The following is a 23,132-nucleotide window of genomic DNA, read 5'->3' as shown; positions in this document are numbered from 1 at the left end:
GGGCTTTGACGCACCCCCACATTACTCTGTTCTCCATTCCTACTTCTAAAATTAAATCTATCCCTGCTGTGGCAAAATAGAATGTATTGCAACACATGTCTCAATGAAATTTCTGGTCATTCGAATCAATAGAATCGTCCGTGGGCGTATGATCGAGTGGGCTATGACTTTCCTACTTGGAGAAGAGAGTGGGATGGAGACTTCATCTCTTTACCTATAAAGTAGCCTCTATAAACACATCTATGGCAACTACGTTCTCCGAGCATCCTCGCTGTTTCGGTATGGGTAATACGGTACGAAAACGTCAAAGATGCCCATTATGAAACTACTCTCATACAAATACAATGGTGCTAAGCGGCAGAAATTAATAATCAACTATGGAAGGGTAGTGGCGTCCGCAAGGTACTCCTGGAGACTTTCATTGCCGCACGTGTTCCACCAACATTTTACTCCAGCCCACTATCTCCTCCAAGTTAACTCATTGAGCTTCCATGGAGCAATGAAAATGGGAGAAGTATTTTAGGTCATCAGTTAAAACCGTTTCTGCAGAATCAAGGTCTGCAATTTTTATTGTTCCTTGATAGCGCTCATTCGCCTTGAAAAGTTCATATTTAGAATTGAATAATTCACTCTCTGAAGCACTTTATTTAAAATTTCAAAAGGGAAATTAGCGGAAATTAGGGACTGGCATGCTGGCAGCGTGCCGCCATTATACCGTCGTCTGCTACCGTGACTGCTACACAATTTAAACCGAAATTGGCCCCAACCTGATGGGGTTCTGAATTTTCGCATTAAATTTTAGTATTCTATAACTTATAGCCTTTCTGTCTTCCCTCTCAATTTATTTGGCAACATTGGGGGAATGATTTTCGTAAAAGATTTTGTTTGTATTTGATAAAATAGTTCTAGTTTGAAAAGTTATGTCTTTAGAGTCAGACATTTCGGAAATGAGTTTAATAAGTCTTCAAAGTGTGACGCTTAAAGAGGTACTTGAGAAATTATCCGTGGTTTGCGCAGGAATTTTAAATTTCAAAAAACTGGACTTTGTTTATAGGAAATGGAGGCGAATGATTGTAACTGTGATCATTTAAGCAAAGATGATGAAATAAAGCAACTAAAAGCCAAGGTGAGTTACTTTCAAAGCCTATAGCGTTTTGGCCAGTACAGCATGAGCCATCCAATCTAGTATCCCTTTAAAGCGAGTCTCAGCTGTGACTGTGGTTTAGTGTAAAAAACGGCACTAGATGCTCCCATAGTCGAGGGGTGGAGTTGACTGACCCAATAGGGATTTGGCAATTCGGGCTTAACTCCGCCCCCAGCGCCATTATGGTATGTTTTTTAACAGAAGCTATATAAGCCCCTCCTCCTGGTATGTTTTTTAGCACTCATGGAAGGTAGCCTGACTTTGCATGACGTAGTACTGCCTAGTCCCAATAAGCTTATCAAAGGCTAGGTCTAGCTCCGCCCTTGAGGACGATTTCTGATTGGTTCCTGCCTTTGGCTACATAAAATTGGTGTGTAGAAGGTTGATCAGTGTGTTACGGGCGCCACAGTAGCTGATATTTGCTTTAAAGTATAAATCGCAATGGAAAAACCTTAAGTAAACCAATGTTTATTGGTGGGTGATTAGAAACACCATAAGCCTATGGTGATAGGCTGATGGAAACACATCCCTCGACCATTTATAGCGTTATTAAAGGGCACCACAAGAGCCTTGTGGGAGCTGTATGCCCACACACACAAACTGCAGCCTTGCTTATAGTTCTTGCAAAGCTACCACGCCCCCAAACCATGGATTAACTAACGCTAGGGATTGTTCACTAATTTAGTTTTACATGTAATGCTATCGCCAACTACATGTTCTGAATCATTCCTTGATTCCCCTCTTCATTCCCCCAATTTATTGAACCAAAACGGATGTAGATAGCGCCATCTCTCGGCAAAATAAATAGTTTTTTCCCAATTTAGGCAGTATTTCAATTTTGACGTCATGGACCACGTGATATTTGGTCCAATTTTCTTATATAACTTCCTGTTAAGGATAGTAGTTGCTGCTAGGGGGCATTTGGAACATGCACGCGTTATCTTTTTGGGGGAGCGAAATATCCCTAGCATTAGTTAATCCCTGCCCAAACCTCTGGTGGCGCCCTTGACGAAAAAACCCCTTCTGATCCCCCCCCCCTTTGTTGACGTCACTGGTTTCTCTGTTTTCTTTCTGTACACTTTAAAAGACATTCTGCATATAAGAAAGTCCTATTTTGTAATGCAGTCTATTTTTTTCAGTGTAATGGTTTAATATCAAACATGAAAGAAGCGAGAATGACAATTTTATTTGCGATAAATAAGAAACTGGACGAAGTTGAGCGGGTCAATGGGGTCATTAAGGAGTTGGAAAGTGAAATCAAGGATCTGATGGTTTGTAACATTCTTCATTTTCATTGTCGATGTGAAAGAGAATCGGGTTAAAAGTATTAGTTCAATTATTGTTAACTGTTTATAACATAGGAGGAAAGTGGAATGCACGAAAGAGCCAACATTGAACGCGTGAAATCAGAACCTGTTGAAAATGATTCAGGACTGAATGAACAGGAATTATCTGATCCTGTTCTGATAAATCAACAAACAGAAGAACAAATACAAAGGTATATAAAGCAAAAAACCAATGAGAACTTGTCCACGAGGGCGGAGCTAAAACTAGCTTTTGCTTATGTTAAGCTAAGCAGGCCTGTGAACTCCACCCCTCGACTACGGGAGCATCTAGTGTCATTTGTTTAAACTCGGCTATGGTTAAGTTTAAGCTCAAGTATAATATTTTATTTGACTGACTAATTGTCGTCCATAAAACTTGATTCGTTAAGCCTTGCCCTGAGAATCGTGAAAAAAATCAGAAGTATGTAATGCTTCGAGAGAGAAGTGGGGTAATTGTAACATGATTCTTCCCAACATCATTTTATATTTGGAGCAAGGTTACTATTAAACCAAATCACACGCGTTTAATAGTTCCCTCATTATTACTCTATTGGCGCTTAACTATTTGCCAAGGGGCATGCGCTTGTGGTCATTTTTGTCCCACGTCAAGACAATCAAGGTTTGTGCAGGGATTTAGCAAATACCAAACAGTTATAGAATTCACCCCACGTTGCGATGCCCATCTGAAGTTTGTTGAGCAGGAAAGCAAATGTTCAAAAAGGGGTCCTTCGCCTGGGAAGAATCATGTTACTAGTATAACTAAAGAGTGTCATCCTTTTTCCATTATCCCCTTCTGATAAAATGAGTTTTATTGCTGTTGCTATATCAGTTTTGACGATTTCTTTTTTGGATAGTTCGCAAAGTATACCAGCTGAGATTACAAACGACATTGACCAAAGTCTGCTTAAAGTGGAAGCCACGAACCTCGAGCAATTTGGGATAGGTATGGTGTCACATTATCGTGATTCTGACACGCAACCTGATGTAGTTCCAGTTTGATGAAACTATTAGGGTTAATTTTTCGTTTTGATCATCAAGGTTCGTTGGTAAAAGCCGAAGGTGCTTGCAATATCGAAGGCACGCTGACTGAAGAAGACATTAAGGAAGAATCACCTGAATGTGATGCGGAGATTGGCAAAGGAAACACGTCCCAAACTAAAACTACCTCAAAAAATGCGCGAATTATGAAACTATGTATTCCTAAACTCAAATGCCGTGACGGTGTTCCTTTACTTAACCTTGAAGGCGAAGCGCAGTTCGAAATGTCTCCTGTCCCAACGACAGATTCGCCTCCCGAGAACAATCTTAACGTTAACGATTCTTATCCCAAATCACGAATTTCTTCGACCAAGAGAGGAAATGAGAGAATAGCAACTCGATCCAAAAAATTGTGCCTTGAAAAACATGGGGAATTGTCGTCGCTTGACGCGAATAACGAAAGCAATTCTCAGGAAGAAGCCCTTGAGGAGAATCTTGATGATAACCAGTCCAAAGTCACCTTGACCGATTCAAAGAAAACTGATAATAGACAAAATCAAACTATGAAACTGTGCTTGCCAAGCGATTTACCAAAAGTACCGATTGAAGTTGAAGATAATACTTCAGTGTCCAGCTCTGATACATCCGAAAGTAGCTCGTCAAGTAGTTCCGAAAGTAGCTCGTCAAGTAGTTCCGAAAGTAATACAACTTCTGCCAGTTCGGAAATTGGTAAGTCATTTTACGCTTAGGGTCAGCAACGATTTTCGGGACTGGAACATAAGACTCAAAAATCGTCAAAATTGACCCACTTACAGTAGAAACCTCACCAAAAACAGAGGATGTTTCGGAATTTTCTAGTGGTAGTTCCCCTAACAGGTTTTTTAACCCCGTCCTTTCGAACCCTGATTACTTTCTGTCTTCCCTGGGATTTTCCAACCTCATCCTCAATCTTTAGCATGTTAAATCTTAAGTTTCCAAAAATTTTGTCTCATTTAAATTAATAAGTTTTTAACTTTAAATTTAAACGGAAAATTGTCCCTGCGAATAATATTTAACTCAAAACTTGATTAACTAAATTCAGCGGTTGAGCCTGAGCTCCGTGGCCACCGGAGGAGACAAAATTCTCTTTTTTGGTACTTTAAAAATGCAGGTACCCGGCCGTCCTTGGTGTCTTAAGGAGCCCAAGCAAACGTTGCTCAGATTGATAAGACCTTAGTGCTTTACTCCCAATGGTCTTTGAAACTGTGAATAATTTCATCTAAAGAATATTTAAGAGAACTTACTCCGTCTTTATAGCAGTTCTCGAATCTATGCAAGCAAAGAGAATATACCAAGAGGAGCAGAAAGTCTAGCCTTTCACAAGGCTTTTGAAAGGCCCGGTCACAGTTTTGGTCGTAACTAGATCCGGTTTGTGTTGATTGGCTAAGCAGCGACGCCTTTTATCGGTTAAATTATGTCGACTGCTCATTTTTGGTGGTGGCTACAGGGCCGGAAATATGAAAAATTTCTCATAGGACACGTGTCCAGTGACCCCTCTATTTGACTGGAAAATTTACTGGACATTGTCCACTGGCGTGTGCGTAAATAGGTGTCGCATCTTCATAGTCAAGCTACTAAAACTTCGGAAAATTTATTGGTCAAAATGTCCAGTGAACCTCTTAGTTTTTAAAACATTTATGGGACATTTTTATATTTTATTGGATAATGTCCAGTGTCCTGCGCTTATTTCCGGCCCTGGGTGGCTAAGGGTTGATCTCTGGGTTGAATATTGACGTACAAAAGGTAATTTTTAAGTAGACTGAAGACTACAAGGTCACGTGAACAACCGGAACTAGTTGCTCCAAATTCAGAGCCGGTCCCTATTTACAAAGTTTCTGCTCCTCTTGGAATATTCTCTTTGATGCAAGTGGCCAATCGGTTCTTGAGGTAGTGTCGAAGAAACCGTGTTGCCGAATAATTGTCCTTCGCGTGCTAGGAGGTTCTATATACAGGGTGTTTCTGAAAAGTCCATCACAAATTAAGGGGCGTGTTTATGGGACCAAACTGAGCGGAAAGTACCAAAGAACATGGGGTGTACAACATTTTGTTACGGAGATATGGCCTTCCAAACATTCGCCCCTAAAACAAGGAAATATCCAAAAATGAGGAGTAACACTTAAGACCGACTAACCAGCTTGTTTAAAATTACTAGACAATTTCAATAGCCTTTAATCGAACAATTGATTTCTACCTTTACTAATCAGAAGCGTATAAATGAGTAGAAGTATGCCTACGGTGGTAATGTAAAATTAATCCCAAGTGACATGATGTTTCAAGATCTTCCCAGCACCAAGTAAAATGGTTCTGATTGAAGGGACTTTTATTAGCACAGCGTAAACAACGTTATTTTCAGGAATTAGTCCAAATGTCCACGGGCGGCATTACAAAAACGAGGCAGTCTTTCGAATGATACTTGGACATGTTGGAAGATCCCTGGCTTGTTCCTGTTATCTCAAACCGTAAAAAGCTACGCAAATCTTCATCATCACGGACAACACTCTTGTACGTTAGGTATGACCTTGAGAAAACCTAAAAGGACATCTCGAATGTATTTGAAAAACCCATCTCCAATTAAGGGGCGTGTTGTTTGTTTCCAACAGAGTAAACTCGCCCAGAGAACAATTACAATGCAGAGCCACGTTTCGGCGTTAATGGCCCACAAAGGTGGTCCCAAAAACAAGAACAAACTTTAATTTGTTTCGTTCAGTAAGTGTTTCATGTGTCATAGATAAAACGCCATGATTAATGCACGAAGAAAATGAATTTATTGACAAGTTTTAACATTTAATTGCAACTAGTTACAAAAATTGTTCAAAGTGTTCACCACCCGCGTTAAGGCACACATTAGCACGTCTTACAAATGATTTCCTTACACGTTGAAAAATGCCTGGAGTTTCGCGAATTGTTTGACAGCCGTGAATTATTCGTCGACGTAGCTCTTCAACATCGGGCACTTCAGTCTGATAAACTAAGTCTTTCAGGTGGCCCCAAAGAAAGAAATCACAAGGGTTCAGATCGGGTGATCGAGCAGGCCACTCCACAGGTCCACCTCGACCTAACCACCGCAAAGGGAAGGTCGCGTTAAGATAATTTCGGACCGCGATGCTGAAATGTGGTGGTGCACCATCGTGCATGAACCACATTCTGTTTACCAAACCTAAGGGTACGTCTTCGAGTAGTTCCGGTAAATCGTCCCGTAAGAACTGCAAGTAAGCCACACCGTTTAACCTGGGCTCTAGGAAATATGGCCCAATTAAATTGTCACCCACAATACCACACCACACGTTTAAACTGAATTGTACTTGGTGACTTCTAACGCAAGTTGCGTGTGGTTTTTTCTTAATCAGCAAACCAATTGGGCGAGTTTACTCTGTTGGAAACAAACAACACGCCCCTTAATTGGAGATGGGTTTTCAAATACATTCGAGATGTCCTTTTAGGTTTTCTCAAGGTCATACCTAACGTACAAGAGTGTTGTCCGTGATGATGAAGATTTGCGTAGCTTTTTACGGTTTGAGATAACAGGAACAAGCCAGGGATCTTCCAACATGTCCAAGTATCATTCGAAAGACTGCCTCGTTTTTGTAATGCCGCCCGTGGACATTTGGACTAATTCCTGAAAATAACGTTGTTTACGCTGTGCTAATAAAAGTCCCTTCAATCAGAACCATTTTACTTGGTGCTGGGAAGATCTTGAAACATCATGTCACTTGGGATTAATTTTACATTACCACCGTAGGCATACTTCTACTCATTTATACGCTTCTGATTAGTAAAGGTAGAAATCAATTGTTCGATTAAAGGCTATTGAAATTGTCTAGTAATTTTAAACAAGCTGGTTAGTCGGTCTTAAGTGTTACTCCTCATTTTTGGATATTTCCTTGTTTTAGGGGCGAATGTTTGGAAGGCCATATCTCCGTAACAAAATGTTGTACACCCCATGTTCTTTGGTACTTTCCGCTCAGTTTGGTCCCATAAACACGCCCCTTAATTTGTGATGGACTTTTCAGAAACACCCTGTATATATATCGTGTAGCTCACCTAGGCCCAAGATACATACTTTGTGTGTGAAGCCTTACCGCTTTTGGCCTTACTGATAATGAAATATGAAACGATCTATTATTGAAAACGTAATGGAAACCATTTCTAATGTATTGAAAGTTACTTAATGTATGGGAAACAAGGGTTTTAAAGAGGAAATGGTGTTAAGGTAAACAGCCTTGCGATTTGGGTTGAGCCTTTCGGAAAAATAATGTTATAGTCGTTGCAAACTATCCAAGACGATTTCTTTTCTTCTGACTCAATCGTTGCAATAAGTAAATCACGATTTTGCCACATACACCGCTTACGCCTCGGAGCAGTGGCCATCATATCCTAAAATTATGATGATATCCAACTTATCGAAAATTTTCCGCTTTCTCTACCATCATATTCAGTTCATAAGGGTAACGCCAGGGCCAAATGTTTCCCACGCAGTCTTGAGTTAATTTGGAGTTACATGTTAACGAATTGCAGTTACTTGCATTTTAACTTGATCACGTAGAACCAAAAAAAGAGGAGAGGACATTATAACGCCTTTCAATAACGGTAGTCATATCATTTTTCTTCCAATTTATTTTATCAGCATATTTATATTGCAATAGACTAAAACCTTAAATATTTTCTTAATAATTAACAACCATTAGTTTCCACTTTCTGATGGGTAAAATCTCCGGAGATAGTCATCTCGATTCGGAGCGGTACTAATATTTTTTCCGAACTGGTTTTCTTTAACTTTGTGCCATTTTTGTCCTCGGCATGACCGGTTTTATCAAGTGCTATTGAACATAGTAATGTGTTTGATTCAAATTGTAAAGAAGTTTCAGTTTGTTTGCTTTCTGAAGGGAAAATCCGAGAAGCAGCGTTCAACTCTTTGCAAATATTCTCCTGAATATAAAAGTGATCTTGAACGTCACATTACAAATGGTACTGAAGAAATACGCTTCAAACTTGATCAATGTGACTATACTAGCTCCGAGAATGGTTCTTTGATCAGACGTGAACATTATTTAACTACTCAGAGATCGACCTTGTTTGGCTTTCATCCTCCAAAAATCGCGAATGTGGGAGACACAGACTCCCTGCCGGAAAATCAGGCCGAAAAATTCCGCTTTAAAGTTAGATGAAAACTAATCTTGGGAAAAAAGCCGCTAATCTATGCTAATTTTCAGTCGTTGTGGTTGTAACATATTTAAATGTGTTGGACGAAACGTTCACACTTTTTAAGTTATTTTTAAGATTCTCCATAATTTGAACTGTAGCACTTGAATAATGAAACAAACCCTTAAAATGATCCCTTTCCCAAGGATCTTCACTCTTATCTTATCATCACTGGTGCTTATTTCGGCCCAAAATACTTTGGCAATAGAGAGGGGGTGCCAGAATAAATTGGAAATTGGTAACGATTTGAACGTCCATTAGCGCATTCACAGCGGTGAAAAACGCTTCAAGTGTGATCAATGTGAATATGCCAGCTCGCAGAGCTGTCATTTGAACGTCCATCAACGCATTCACCGTGGTGAAAAACCATTCAAATGTGATCAGTGTAATTATGCCAGCACGCACAAGAGTAGTTTAATAATATATCAACGAGTTCACAGTGGTGAAAAACCCTTCAAATGTGATCAGTGCGACTATGGTAGTAATCGTATGAGTAATTTGATCATACATAAACGCATTCACAATCGTATTGACAGTGCTGAAAAACCCTTCAAGTGTGATCAGTGTGATTAGGCCAGCACGATGAAGAATCATTTGATCTGTCATCAACGCATTCACAGTGACGAAAAACCCTTCAAATGTGATCAGTGTGACTTTGGAAGCACTCGGAAGAGTAGCTTGATTGCACATAAACACATTCATAGGATAGGTACATATCGGGCTGTTTAACCAAGTTTCTTTAGGTAATGTAATGTGCAATGCACATTAATGTTTAATTACAATTGTCTGCAAAGATTTAACGGCTCGGGCCGGATCGAAATTAAAATTCACACTAAGGCATAAAGCAGACTGTGCGTTGTCTCTAAATAGAGACTCAGACGGTTCTATAAGTTTAATTAATCGAATCAGGGGGAAAGCTTCCATTCCCGCTCCTTGATCGAACCCGGTTACATCACTGCAAATATATTCAACAGTCATAGGTTTATGCACCTCGAGGTTCACGTGGAATATCAATGAAACAAATAATGTAGAATCTGTTTTATAAGTCTATTTTTATTACCATTGATTTTTTTTTTGAAGTTTCCACAATCTCAAAGCATATATTAGGTTAGGAATCATCAAAATTGTCGCTAAGCTTAACTTTACCCTTGAATTCGTACTTGTCTTTTTTCACTAATTTGTAGGTGTTATCATGCACCGACAGAGGTTTAATGGCACAATATGGCTGTTCATATTGTCACGTATATTTTATAATACGTTTATTATAGGAAAGTTTGCATTTTGTATTACACAAGTGTCTAACGTGGGATCAAGTTTGAATCTTCCACGTTCTCAACGCGTATATTAGGTTTGGTAAGGTCAAACCTTTGGAAACCGCTGTTTCGACTCGGATATCGATTATTGTTTCTGAACTTGTTTTGTTTGCCTTTGTGTCTTTTTAAGCCTAAGCATGACCTGTTATAACAATTGCCTTTGAACAGTGAAATGTTTGTGATGCGAGTTCTATGATATCATTTGAGGTTTTAATCTATTTCCTTTCTGTAGGAAAATCCAAGAAAAAATGTTCAGCTCGATACGAATATTCACCAGAAAATAAAAGGGAGCTCGAACTTGACATTCGAAAGGATATCGAAGAAAAACGCTTCAAATGTGATCAGTGTGACTTTGCATGTACGCGGAAGACTGATTTGATCAGACATCTATGCATTCACAGTGGTGAAAAACCCTTCAAATGTGATCGGTGTGACTATGAAGGTGCGCAGAAGAGTAATTTGATCAAACATCAACGCATTCACAGTGGTGAAAAACCCATCAAATGTGATCAGTGTGACTATGCGTGCATGCAAAAGAATGCTTTGATCAGCCATCAACTCATTCACAGTGGTGAAAAACCCTTCAAATGTGATCAGTGTGACTATGCAAGTACGCGGAAGGATGGTTTGATCAGGCATCAACGAATTCACAGTGTTGACAAACCCTTTAAATGTGATCAGTGTGACTATGCAAGTGCGTGGAAGATTAATTTGATCATCCATCAACGAATTCACAGTGGTGAAAAACCCTTCAAATGTGATCGGTGTGACTATAAAGGTACGCAGAAGGTTCATTTAATCTTACATCAACGAATTTATAGCGGCGAAAAACCCTTCATATGTGATCAGTGTGATTATGGCAGCATGCAGAAGATTAGTTTGGTCAGACATCGACGAATTCATAGTGGCGAAAAACCCTTCCAATGTGCTCGGTGTGACTATAAATGTACACAGAAGATTAGTTTGATCGCACATCAACGCATTAATAGCATTGAAAAACACTTCATATGTGATCAGTGTGATTATGGCAGCACGCAGAAGATTAGTTTGATCAGACATCGTCTTTATAATCACACGGACTAATAAAATGGATTGAAGTTAAGCATACTCAGCAATTTAAACCTTGGAAAGAACCATTTCAAAATGTGTCAATTGCGCAACACTTTCATTTTCGTTTCACACATTGCTGTTCTTGACAAATGTAGTAGATGCTCACTAAGAAAAACGTTTTTGTTCGTGGGAAAATTGTAAAAGCCTATCGTTACGAATTAATCACCCGACAGGCTATATCGTAGTATAAAATTGTGAAATGTAACTAGCCTAACGTCTTAACGGGAAACTGGTAGTAATACTATGTTTGTGTTAGTTATTTATAAATCCTTCACGAACAATATTGAATATAGCCCTTTATTTGACTATAATTAACAATATTTATATTAAAAATGGAATATCATCTTCGCTATTAAAGAATAAAAATTTTACCATAATAATTGATTAATATGTTATTGCATTGAATCTTAATTTGCTTCTTTAATAACTTCATCTTTTTCATCACTTCTGGTGCTAGTTGGTTTCAGCAGAAGCAAGACAGACCACAAAATTTTCGCTAAGCTGAACTTTACCCTTGACTTCATACTTGTGTTTTTTCACTACTTTGCACCTACAGACTTTTAATGGCAGAATATGTCTGTTCATATTGTGGCGTATATTTTATTATACGTTTATTATGGGGAAGTTTGCATTCTGTGTTACACAAGTGTCTAATGTGGGATCAAGTTTGAATCTTCTACGTTCTCAACGCATATATTAGATTTGGTAAGGTCAGGTGTTTGGAAACCGCTGTTTCGACTCGGACATGGATTATAGTTGTTTCTGAACTTGTTTTGTTTGCCTTTGTGTCTTTTTAAGCCTAAGCATTGTGTTATCAGCTTATGATCAGCCTGCTTGATAGGGGTTAAAGTCTACAGATAAGAAGTATATAAATATCGTACCCTCCCATTGTTACTTTAAGTCCCGTAGAGGCAAATACAGACTCGCATAAATAATGCAATAAAGTTTACGTTTTTATACAAATTTAAAGGTGTTAAAGTTCATAACACAACATGGCGTCAGAAGAAACTTTCGCGAGCGCTCTATAACCCCGTAGTTTTTTTTTAAATTTTCGTTTTCTCAAGAGTATCGGTAACGCGTTTCGTGCCGTCGTGGTCCAGCTTCTATCATCGTGTTTGCGGACGCTAGACTGTAACGCTTACCTATTGCTACTTAAAAAGAAAAACAACTCAACATGACCGCTGTGCCAGCATCTGCGCCCGTGTTTCAAGTCTCAACCCCGGATCCTTTCACCTTTGCTTGCCCGAGCGAGTGGCCAAAATGGAGCCGCCGTTTCGAACGTTTCCGTAATGCCTCTGGTCTCAGTTCAAAAGGAGAGGAAGAGCAGGTCAACGCGTTAATTTATCTCATGGGAGATCAAGCAGATGACATATTTCTTTCGTTCACACTGACGGCTGCGGAAAAGAAGACATACTCTGTAGTATTGGACAAGTTTGATAAACACTTCGTAATACGCAGAAACACCATTTACGAGAGGGCAAGATTCAATACAAGGACACAACGAGAAGGTGAGACGTCGGATGAATTTATTACCGCAGTATGCGCTTTATCCGTACATTGCGAATACGGTATCCTACGGGACGAACTGATAAGAGACCGAATCGTCGTTGGAATACGCAACAAACACTTATCAGAGCGGCTACAAGAAGATCCGAAGCTAACACTAGACCAAGCTATACAGACGGTCAGAAGTGCTTAGGATCGGAAACGGGAACAGCTGGATTTAAATGGAGTCAAACCAGCTAGCCAAGTAGACCGAATTGGAACCCAACCGAACAACAAACGCGCAAGTGCGTGCAGCTACAAGTCGGATTGGAAAAACCGTAAGAAGCGCACATACGACAACATAACGAAGAACCAACCACCGTTCAACACAACGAAGAACAGTAAAGGACGTCCTCGTTGCGGCAGCCAAGCAAGTCATTCCCGAGACAAGTGTCCAGCGAAGAGCAGCAAATGCCACGAATGTCACGCCGTCGGTTATTTTGCGAAGTACTGCCGAAAAACCACTTTTAACCAAGTCGAAATGGAAGATGTCATTCTAGGAGCCATTTCCGTAGACGACATGGAAATCCACGAGTTGTATATCAACCTGGAAAATCTATTTCGTGAGGAAGACAACTCGGCTAGCAAGATTATGCCGCAAGAAGACACGTACATCCATTCCGTATCAGAGGAACGGGACAAGAAATGGATTTTACCAGTCAAAGTAAACGGCGAGTTGGTCGAATTTAAAGTGGATACCGGAGCAGAAGTTTCTGCCATACTTTGGGACTGGTATGAACCAAGACAAACTGAGGTGACGCTCTTACCATCAGACAAAAGGCTGTATGGACCGGGAAGAACACGGTTGAAAACGGAAGGCAGAATCCAAGTTCAGCTGGAATACCACGGTGTAAGAATCGATGAATATCTCTACGTTATCGAGAAACAACAACTTCCATTGTTGGGGTTAACGGCAAGCGAGGATCTTAGACTGATCCAAATGATTGAAGATATCGGAACAGAGACAAGATCAAGGGTGAATCCCGTCAAGGAATTCCCTGCACTTTTCAACGGCCTGGGAAAGATGAAAACATCTTACAAGATTCAGTTGGTGCCAAATGCTGTTCCATTCGCATTAATTACCCCAAGAAGAGTGCCAATTACGCTACTGGACGACACTAAGGCGGAACTGGAGCACATGATCGAGAAAGGCGTAATTTCAAAAGTAGAGGAGCCTACCGACTGGTGTGCCCCGATGCAGAAGTCCATTAAATTAGCCTAGGAAGTAACCAAAGGCGGGGTTTGGGACTCCCCTCTCTTGTGTAGCAATACTGAAGAAGGGCGACACCTTCGCCACCTCGCGGTAATTTTAAGTGCGACTCGTACGCCAAAATTTGCCCTGTCGAGAGAGAAAAAACTATTGGCCGAAAACGCCCCCTTCCACTGTAAAACCGAGCTCTCTTTAGCATAGGAGAAGGGATGGGGTGTGAATTTTGGAACAGTCAAGGTCATTCAGTTTTTTTATGACTATACTGTTTATTATACGCCAGGAAAAGACTTAATCATAGCAGATGTCTTATCAAGAGGCCCGTTACCAGAAACCGGTAATGCTGAGCTAGAAAAAGAAATCGCGGCACATATTCAGTTGGTCACGGCTTCCATTCCTGTATCTGATGAAAGATTGGCTGAAGTCTGAAGGACACAAAAGCAAGACGATACCTGCAAAACGTTGACGAAGTATTCGGAATCGAGCTGGCCAAAACCAAGGGAACTAAAACAAGAGCTGGCTAAATATTATCCATACCGTGATGAGATCTCCGTCCAGCAAGATATTCTGGTGAAAGGATCCAGAATAATAATACCAAGCGAAACGCAACACGACGTTTTGGATAGAATACACGAGGGCCATCAGGGCATAACAAAATGTCGAGCTAGAGCAAGATCTACAGCTTGGTGGCCAGGACTGTCGAAGCAAATAGAAGAAACTGTAAAGAAATGTACGGCGTGCACGAAAGAAAACCACTCTCTCCGAGCGAATTCCCAGACCGTCCCTGGCAAATAGTGGCAATGGACCTTTTCTACCTGGAGAAACAGTGGTATCTCTTGGTAACAGACTTCTACTCTCGCTATTTCGAAGTTCGAAACCTCAATGACTTAACATCAGCTGCTATCATCAATCACGTGAAATCAATATTCGCCACGCATGGAATTCCCGAGCAAGTCAGGAGCGACAACGGACCACAATTTCAAAATAAACTACTATCAACTTTTACCGCTTTCGCAAGGAAATTTGGATTCCAGCACGTGACGTCAAGCCCGAATTTCCCACAAAGTAACGGATTTGTAGAAGCAGCCGTGAAAATCATAAAGCAGACCTTGAAAAAGAGCAAGGACCCGAATGTGGCACTTCTAGCATATCGGTCGACACCGTTAGCCAACGGATATAGTCCAGCGGAATTATTGATGGGCAGAAAACTCCGCACAACCCTACCCATATCGAACAACGAGCTGTTGCCACAAATACCGCCGTTTCATATTGTCCTCAAACGTGAAGAGAAACGTAGGCAGATACAGAAGGAAGACTATGATCGCCGTCACCGGGTGAAACCATTGCAAACACTTTCGAGAGGAGAGAGAGTGTGGGTCACAGATCTAAGAGTACAAGGGACCGTACAAGACCAAACTTCTGAGTTAGAGATGGGCCGATACCGATACCATATCGGTATCGGTACCGATATTTGGCTTTAACCGATATATCGGTATCGGTTAAAAATGAACCGATATTTCTGCCCGATATTTTTTGAAGAAAATAAATACTCAAGACCTAAACTCTGAGACAGCACAATTTTTCAACTATTTTTGGATAACGTAACTAGTGTCTAAAATGTGTTTTTCGTATGATAAGCCAGTTTTATAGTCTAAAGTACCGAAATTGGATCGAGAATTATCTATAGAGATGGGCCGATACCGATACCATATCGGTATCGGTTTGATATCGGTTTAATCGAAGGATCGGGTAAAATATCGGTATCGGTACGGATCGGTTTCCCAAGTATCGGATCATATCGGTATCGGTTTAAACTGGTATCGGCCCATCTCTACAAGTTCTGAGCCCCGATCATACCTAATCCAAACGCCCAATGGTTTGCTATGAAGAAATCGATTTCACTTGGTACCAATGCCAAAAGAACGGGAGGTTGGTACCCGTCACATACTACATCCCACTGGAGTAAAAGAGATGTGCCTAAACCACGCTGTACAGTATCCTGTTGCACCAACCATCTCAACGGAAGCTACTAATACAGAACCAACGATAGTCGGCGATCAGAATTCAATTCCAGATCCATTGACGAATAATCTACCGACCGAACCATCAACCAGTCAGAATGAAACACTTGACCCTGCAAGAGTTCCGGATGCCAGGAGTAACGAACACACAGCAATAATACACACCAGAAGTGGCCGCCAAGTGAAACAAACTGTTAGACTTAATTTGTAATTAATTAGCTAAAATCATTACTGTAAAGTAGTTGTAAATATTGAATTGTAATGTAGAAATTTAACTTATGGGAGAGGATGTGTTATCAGCTTATGATCAGCCCGCTTGATAGGGGTTAAAGTCTACAGATAAGAAGTATATAAATATCGTACCCTCCCATTATTATGTTAGTTGTTACTTTAAGTCCCGTAGAGGCAAATACAGACGCGCATAAGTAATGCAATAAAGTTTACGTTTTTATAGAAATTTAAAGGTGTTAAAGTTCATAACACAACAAGCATAACCTGTTATAGCAATTGCCTTTGAACAGTGAAATGTTTGTGATGCGAGTTGTATGATATAATATGAGATATTAATCTATTTCCTTTCTGTAGGAAAATCCAAGAAAAAATGTTCAACTCGATACAAATGTTCACCTGAAAATGAAAGGGAGCTTGAACTTGACATTCGAAAGGATACCAAAGAAAAACGCTTCAAATGCGAAAAGTGTGATTATGCAAGTACGCGGAAGTATCATTTGATCGAACATCAACGCATTCACAGTGGCAAAAAACCCTTCAAATGTGGTCAGTGCGCCTATGCAAGTACGTGGAAGTGTAATTTGATCGAACATCAGCGCATTCATAGCGGTAAAAAACCCTTCAAGTGTAATCAGTGTGACTATGCAAGTACGCGGAAGTATCATATGATCACACATCAACGCATTCACAGTGGTGAAAAACCCTTCAAATGTGATCAGTGTGATTATAAAAGTACGCACAAGGGTTCTTTGATCAGACATCGTTGCATTCATAGTGGTGAAAAACCCTTCAAGTGTGAACAGTGTGACTATGCAAGTACGCGGAAGGATGATTTTATCAAACATGAACGCATTCATAGCGGTAAAAAACCCTTCAAATGTGATCAGTGTGACTATGCAAGTACGCGGAAGCATGATTTGATCAGACATGAACGCATTCACAGTGGTGAAAAACCCTTCGAATGCGATCAGTGTGACTATGTTAGTACTCGTAAGTGTACTTTAATCGCACATCAACGCATTCACAGTGGTGAAAAACCCTTCAAATGTGATCAGTGTGACTATGCGTGCACGCGGAAGAATAATTTGATCACTCATCAACGCAATCACAGTGGTGAAAAACCCTTGAAAAGCTATCAGTGTGACTATGCTAGTACACGGAAGGATGATTTTATCAGACATCAACGCAATCACAGTGGTGAAAAACCCTTCAAATGTGATCATTGTGATTATGGCAGCGTACGGAAGAGTCATTTAATCCAACATCAACGTAGTAATCACTAGGAACAATAAAATGGATTATAGTTAAGGGTACTCGGCAAACTTGGAAAGAACATTTACTAAATTTATTGTACTACAAAATGTTTTCATTTTCTGAATAAATATTACTGTTCTTTACAATTGTATTAGATAATCTCTAAGAAAACTTCCCAATCCTAGAAATAATGTAAGCACCCTTAATTACCGAATAATTACCATACCGGCTCTATGGTTGTGTGCTTTAAACTACCAAATGTCTTAACGGGCAACGCCGAACCTTTTTTCTACAAGTAATAATAATAATAATATGATTTTGCTAGTTATTCATAAAACCGTTACGAACGAATATTAAAATTTATTAGTAACAATGTCGTCTCAAATGCTATATTTAACATCAATTAATATTACAACTGAAATTACAGTAATTATATCTTCGCTTACCGTAATAATTGACTAATTTTATTGTTCATCTCCCTTTTAAATTTCTCCAAGGTATAATTTAGTTTCGTTGCTTCCATGGCAAAATTGACCCTCATGGCGGAAAGTTGTTTCAATTTTCGTTCAATATTTTTCTCAATTCTTGCCAATCTCTTCTCAAATTTTTTCATAACCTTTTCCTGGCGATTTTGGATACGTTTTTTGAATTGTTCCAAGCGCTTTTCCAAACGTTTGAGCTTTTCTTCTTTCGAACGAGTTCCATTTTTGCCACCAGACTCCTCGGAACTTTCATTTCAACTTAAATTGTCTGAAGTTTCTTCAGGTTTTGACGTAGTACTTGCTAAAGGTCCTAGATCGTCATTTACGTCTTTAATTACTTTAACTTCGTCATCAGCTCTAGTAGTAGTAGATGGTTTCAATTATTTAGCTACAATTTGAACGGAGTAGTCGCAAGTTTATAGCTCTCCGCGGAAGATATTAGTGATATTTTTATTTATTGTTATTATTATTTTTTTAACACTCTTAAAAATGGTAAAAAAATCGCGAAACCCGTCGCGAAGATTCCCGCAAAGTGTCTTCTTTGTGATAAAATAATTGCAGCAAAACAAAACTCGATACCGTGCAAAACTTGTCAATTTAAAACGCATATTAAGTGCCTAAAATTGACGGTGGAAGAAGCGAAAAATATCTACAATGGGAAATCAAGCTCCCATGAGTGCAAAAAATGCCGCAACAAACAAGTAGAGGATCAAGACGAATACTCAAGTGATTCTGACGAAGCAGACGATGATGATACGGACTCAAAACAAGGTAACCCGAAAACTAAAGTGGACGACTTCATAGACATACTGAATGAATTTTTTAGAACTGACAGCCTAACCCGCGAAAAAGACAATATATTCGATCACTCTATCTCATTAATCAAAGTACTAACAGAAGCTTACTGCTTACCTAGATCTACAAAATGTAGTAGAAGGCATGCAACCAGAACTTAAAACATTAAAAAAACATTGTGTGACTCAATGCGAAAAATCACAATTCTCGAAGGATACAACGAGAAGGGTGAGACCCCATAGCTTTGACCGACATAGAGTTGACATGACAGGGCGAAATGGTATTCCCAGAATCACATTCCTTGCCGATGCCAATGATAGGCCTACTATCCCAAGCAATAAAAGAACCACAAATATCACCCAAAAAAAACCTCCCGACATGACTAAAAAGAAGCCCCTTCAGGTTGGCTCAAAAAAACTAGACACTATCAAGGCAATAGCGAAACCGATTCGAGAACCAAAAAAGGGCACTTTTTATATCTCGCCTACCACCCAACATAAAGGCCGATGATTTGAAAAAATATATTGAAACTGACTGTGAACTAAAAACTGTTGAATGTACAAGACTAAAAACGAAATCTGCTAATTACTCCTCGTTTCACGTCACTACTGCTGACGGAAGCGAATTTAATTTACTAAATAACCCTCAAAATTTCCCCGAAGACTGTATTGTCATGGATTTCCATGGCTATCTGAGTAAAACACGGAAATTTCAACTCCCTCCAACTGAGATTCATACTGTGAATGAGGAACAGCCACTTATAGATGAAGTTTAAAACCTCACTGGGCATATACTATCAAAATGCAAGAAGCATATGTAATAAAATGGACGAACTTTATACAAATATTTTACTTATTGAACCCCATATTGTCTGTCTCACAGAAACTTGGTTAAAACCCACAGATTATAACGAGGACGTCTTTCCGCCTAATTATAAAATTCACAGACACGATAGGACTGATGGTCGCCGTGGGGGAGGAAGCTTTATCGCATTAAAAAACTCATTCAAAGTTATTAGACGCCCTGATTTAGAAAAAGAATTTGAAGCAATCTGGCTTGAAATAAAAGTAGGAAATAACCAAAACCTACTACTAGGTACATATATTGAAGAATCGGGGTATTTAGCTTTGGCTTGTTCTTCTCTTTTCTGGTTCTTGGGAGAGCTGGGAATTGAATATTACGGCGGACTGAAACACCGTAATATTTTTGTAATAATCCAAAGTGTCAACTGCTATTGATTAAGTTAAATTTTTTGTTGGCGAAATAATTTAGTTTTATTTTCTTGAACTAAGTTTATTTTGTTGCTCCGCTTTTGCAGGAGAGTGACCAGTTAGGTCCTACCGAGAGTACAGTTTTTGGTATTCTGATTTTAAAAAGGTAAAAAAACTCTCTCTCTCCCTCGCTCGCTCACCTCTTAGCCTTTAGTTAATCCCTTGGGTACTTTTCCTCTCTTTTTGGGTTTTTCTACCTACCAGGTAGAGGTGAGCTGGCCAGAGAGACCGTTTTCCCGAAACATCCCAAGTTGAAAACACTTTTACAGAAAAAAAAAGATCGTTTACATTGATAAAGCATGGATGCAGGTTTTGAAGAAAACATGGAAAGTTTTAGCTTACATATAATGGAATAGAAAAGATTATACAGGATATTTACAAGTTTCCAAGATTACTTTAAATTTTATAGAAGAAAAATTATTTTAGTTTAATTTAATTTTACATAACAAGCTTAATTGGTTAATGGCGCTTAGTTATTTTACACTCCCCCAATGTTTGATTGAGCGTCTAATTGTACCACTTGGGGTTTTAATTATGCAAGAGCGGTCAATACCGTCTCTTCCTTTAATAATCTCAGTAATGCGGCCCATTTTCCACATATGACGTTTTAAATTGTCATCCTTTATTAATACAACGTCATTTTCTTTAAATACTTTTTAATTTTTAGTGGGGTCAGCGTAGTGTGCTGACCTTAGACCCATTATGTATTCGTGGCGAAACCGATTCCAAAATTTGCTAACTAACGTGTCCCTATATTTTAATCGTTTAGTTAATTCCACTCGCGATGTGGTTACATTTTTTAGACTGTGATTAAAAGGGGGTAATGACGTAATTCTACGTCCTGTTAGAATTTCAGCCGGCGACAGAGGGGAAGGCTCACCTATATCATTGTAAACATAGGCACAGGTGAACAGGTGATTGGACGCGAGTTAATTATTGCTTCCGTTTCTGAAATGGCTGCTTCCGTTTCTGAAATGGCTGTTTCCATTTCAGGGTAAGTGAGGGAAGATCTTCCTACGTTCTTTTTTAACGCGGTTTTTGTGGATTTTACCAAGATCTCCCACCACCCCCATACCAGGCAGCTCTTTCAATGATGTATTTCCATACAATGCCTTGGCTTCCGAAAAATTCTCTTAAAATGTCCAGATTAAGATGTTGCCATATAAATTTTAAATCGGCATCAGCCCTTTTGAAAGTCTTCGCGTTGTCACTAAAAATAGTGTTAGGAACACCCCTACGTGCTATTATGCGTCGGAACGCTAACATGAAATCATCCGTGCTTAGCGATGGTATCAACTCCAAATGTATTGCTCTTGTGACAGCGCAGGTTTTTAAGCATATATATGCCTTTCTAGCCCCATCATTTTCTTTGATTAGTAGGGGACCCGCAAAATCAATCCCAATTATGGAAAATGGAGGGCATTCATTGACACGGTCATGGGGCAGGGGAGCTGTTGGTGTGTCACCTAACTTAGCACTATGTTTCTTATATGTCAAGCATTGCTTGACTATTGTGCGCGCTAACTGTTTTCCAGCTGGAAACCTTTCACGTAGTTGGGTTATGGTGTCGTTTATACCACCGTGTTTTACTTGAAGATGGCTTCTAGCCATGAATAATTTAGCTAGCGTTTCACTTTTACTTAAAATGATAGGGTGTTTTTCCCTATTGCTCATATTGGCTTCTTCTAAACGCCCACCCACACATAAAAGTTCGTTTTTATTAAGAGTAGGTTTTAGTGATAGGATCTTAGAATTTCTAGAGATTTGTTCTCCATTTTTTAGGGAGTTTACTTCCGTAGAATATATTTTTCTTTGTATATCTTTTACCCATAATATTTCGGCAGTATTCTTTTCTTCGGCAGTTATGGGGCCAGTAATTTTTCCTAACCCTCTTGTCATTTTAACGAATCTCAACACGCAAGCTGTAATTCTTAAGTTTTTGTTTAATGAGTTGTGCCTTGCTAGATCGATTACAATATAAATGCGTGTTTTTTCAGTTGCATTGAGAGCTAATGACGTAATTTTTCAGTTGCATTGAGAGCTAATGACGTAGTTTTTCGTCGCTCATGGACCACTGTTTCTAAATCTATATTTCGGTTTACTTGTGGAGATTTAGGCCAATTTTCTTCATTTTCTTTTAACCATGAGGGACCATAAAACCAGAGCTGGCAACTCACTAAATCCATCCCTTTTATTCCCCTAGTGGGCAAATCGGCTGGGTTAGATGTTCCAGGACAATGAAACCATGTCTTTGGGTGTGTAAATTTTTGAATCTCAATAGCACGATTAGCAATATATGACTTTCAAACTTTTGGGGTTCCAGTGACCCAGGCCAGCGCTACTGTCGAGTCTGCCAAAAACATGTTTTCTCTACACAGAAAAAACGTTTTTAGGTTTGCAAAATTAGAACATGTTATAAAGTTAAACATTGGTGTGAGGTAATGTTTATTTCTTCAATGTTGATGTCTAATTACCTCTCTGTTTCTCTAAGGATCCTTAAAATGTGTTCCAAATAGAAACACTTCTTATTTTATCACGTTTAAGAGGTAAACACAGAATAATCTTAACACTAAGCTAAACATCAACGCTTGCCAGGTGTTTTTTAATGTAACATGTATTTAGTACGTTGGTATATGGTTTAAATTTTTTAAATCTTTATTTTATTAAGAATTATAATATTTTAGAAAAACAATGAAAACGTGGAGGTATATTTTACCAAAAGGTGAATAATCTAACACCTTGTGGCTATATTCATAATGTAAGCCACAATGACTTTCATTTTATATTGAGAAAAGGACTTCCTTTACTCAAATTTTGAGCAAAATATTTGTTTAAAGTGATGGTTTGACATGAAGAATAAATAAGCTTTCTTGGCTTTCATAATAGAACAACATTTCCAACAGGTCGGCTAGATTTGTTTAAATAGGTATATTCCCATTGCGCAGAATTCCATTAGACCGAATCCCGCCAAAGTTTCTAATGAATTAAGCCCAACCGCAGGTTTGGTATTTACAATTCAAACGACGAATTAAGCGACCCCAAAAGTGCTAGCGTTTTCAATACATTCGTACTGCCTTGGAAGCGCCACTATTTGACGACTGTGCAAAAAGATGATAATAACAAGTTGGGAAAACCAAAATATTACCTCTCCGTGTCGAGAAGATTATATAAACTTAAGTATCCAATGAAAACGTCGACCTTTTTGCCCTCATCCTTTC

At 39.2% G+C, this 23,132-nt stretch overlaps 3 protein-coding genes across 3 annotated transcripts; 2 read left to right on the top strand and 1 right to left on the bottom strand.

Annotated features, from left to right (window-relative positions):
- The first annotated feature begins 739 nt into the window (after positions 1 to 739).
- Positions 740 to 17,512, top strand: LOC149621264 (uncharacterized). Its single transcript, XM_089855706.1, has 7 exons — positions 740 to 986; positions 1,055 to 1,126; positions 2,284 to 2,415; positions 2,506 to 2,642; positions 3,324 to 3,412; positions 3,508 to 4,176; positions 16,467 to 17,512. Exons 1-7 carry the CDS (start codon positions 921 to 923, stop codon positions 17,393 to 17,395), a joined length of 2,094 nt encoding a protein of 697 aa, XP_089711832.1. The 5' UTR covers positions 740 to 920; the 3' UTR covers positions 17,396 to 17,512.
- LOC149621265 (uncharacterized) lies at positions 12,204 to 12,808 on the top strand. Its single transcript, XM_089855707.1, has one exon. It carries the CDS (start codon positions 12,283 to 12,285, stop codon positions 12,805 to 12,807), a length of 525 nt encoding a protein of 174 aa, XP_089711833.1. The 5' UTR covers positions 12,204 to 12,282; the 3' UTR covers position 12,808.
- A 3,449-nt stretch (positions 17,513 to 20,961) lies between the features above and the next one.
- LOC149621263 (uncharacterized) lies at positions 20,962 to 21,813 on the bottom strand. Its single transcript, XM_089854741.1, has one exon. It carries the CDS (start codon positions 21,811 to 21,813, stop codon positions 20,962 to 20,964), a length of 852 nt encoding a protein of 283 aa, XP_089710867.1.
- Positions 21,814 to 23,132: the final 1,319 nt, after the last annotated feature.

Source organism: Phalangium opilio, unplaced genomic scaffold (genome assembly GCF_054372755.1).
Source record: "Phalangium opilio isolate 3A_F unplaced genomic scaffold, DU_Popi_V2 ptg000209l_1, whole genome shotgun sequence".
Classification (NCBI taxonomy): Eukaryota; Metazoa; Arthropoda; class Arachnida; order Opiliones; family Phalangiidae; genus Phalangium; species Phalangium opilio.
This window is presented reverse-complemented; position numbering and strand designations above follow the sequence as displayed.

What these genes read in the sequence shown, in the direction of transcription:
- LOC149621264 (XM_089855706.1), top strand. Translation starts at nt 921, where the DNA reads ATGTCTTTAGAGTCAGACATTTCGGAAATGAGTTTAATAAGTCTTCAA. An exon ending in GTGAAATCAAGGATCTGATG is followed by an intron (nt 2,416 to 2,505) that starts GTTTGTAACATT and finishes TTTATAACATAG; the next exon opens with GAGGAAAGTGGAATGCACGA. An exon ending in TTCTGCCAGTTCGGAAATTG is followed by an intron (nt 4,177 to 16,466) that starts GTAAGTCATTTT and finishes TCCTTTCTGTAG; the next exon opens with GAAAATCCAAGAAAAAATGT.
- LOC149621263 (XM_089854741.1), bottom strand. Translation starts at nt 21,813, where the DNA reads ATGACAAGAGGGTTAGGAAAAATTACTGGCCCCATAACTGCCGAAGAA.
- LOC149621265 (XM_089855707.1), top strand. Translation starts at nt 12,283, where the DNA reads ATGACCGCTGTGCCAGCATCTGCGCCCGTGTTTCAAGTCTCAACCCCG.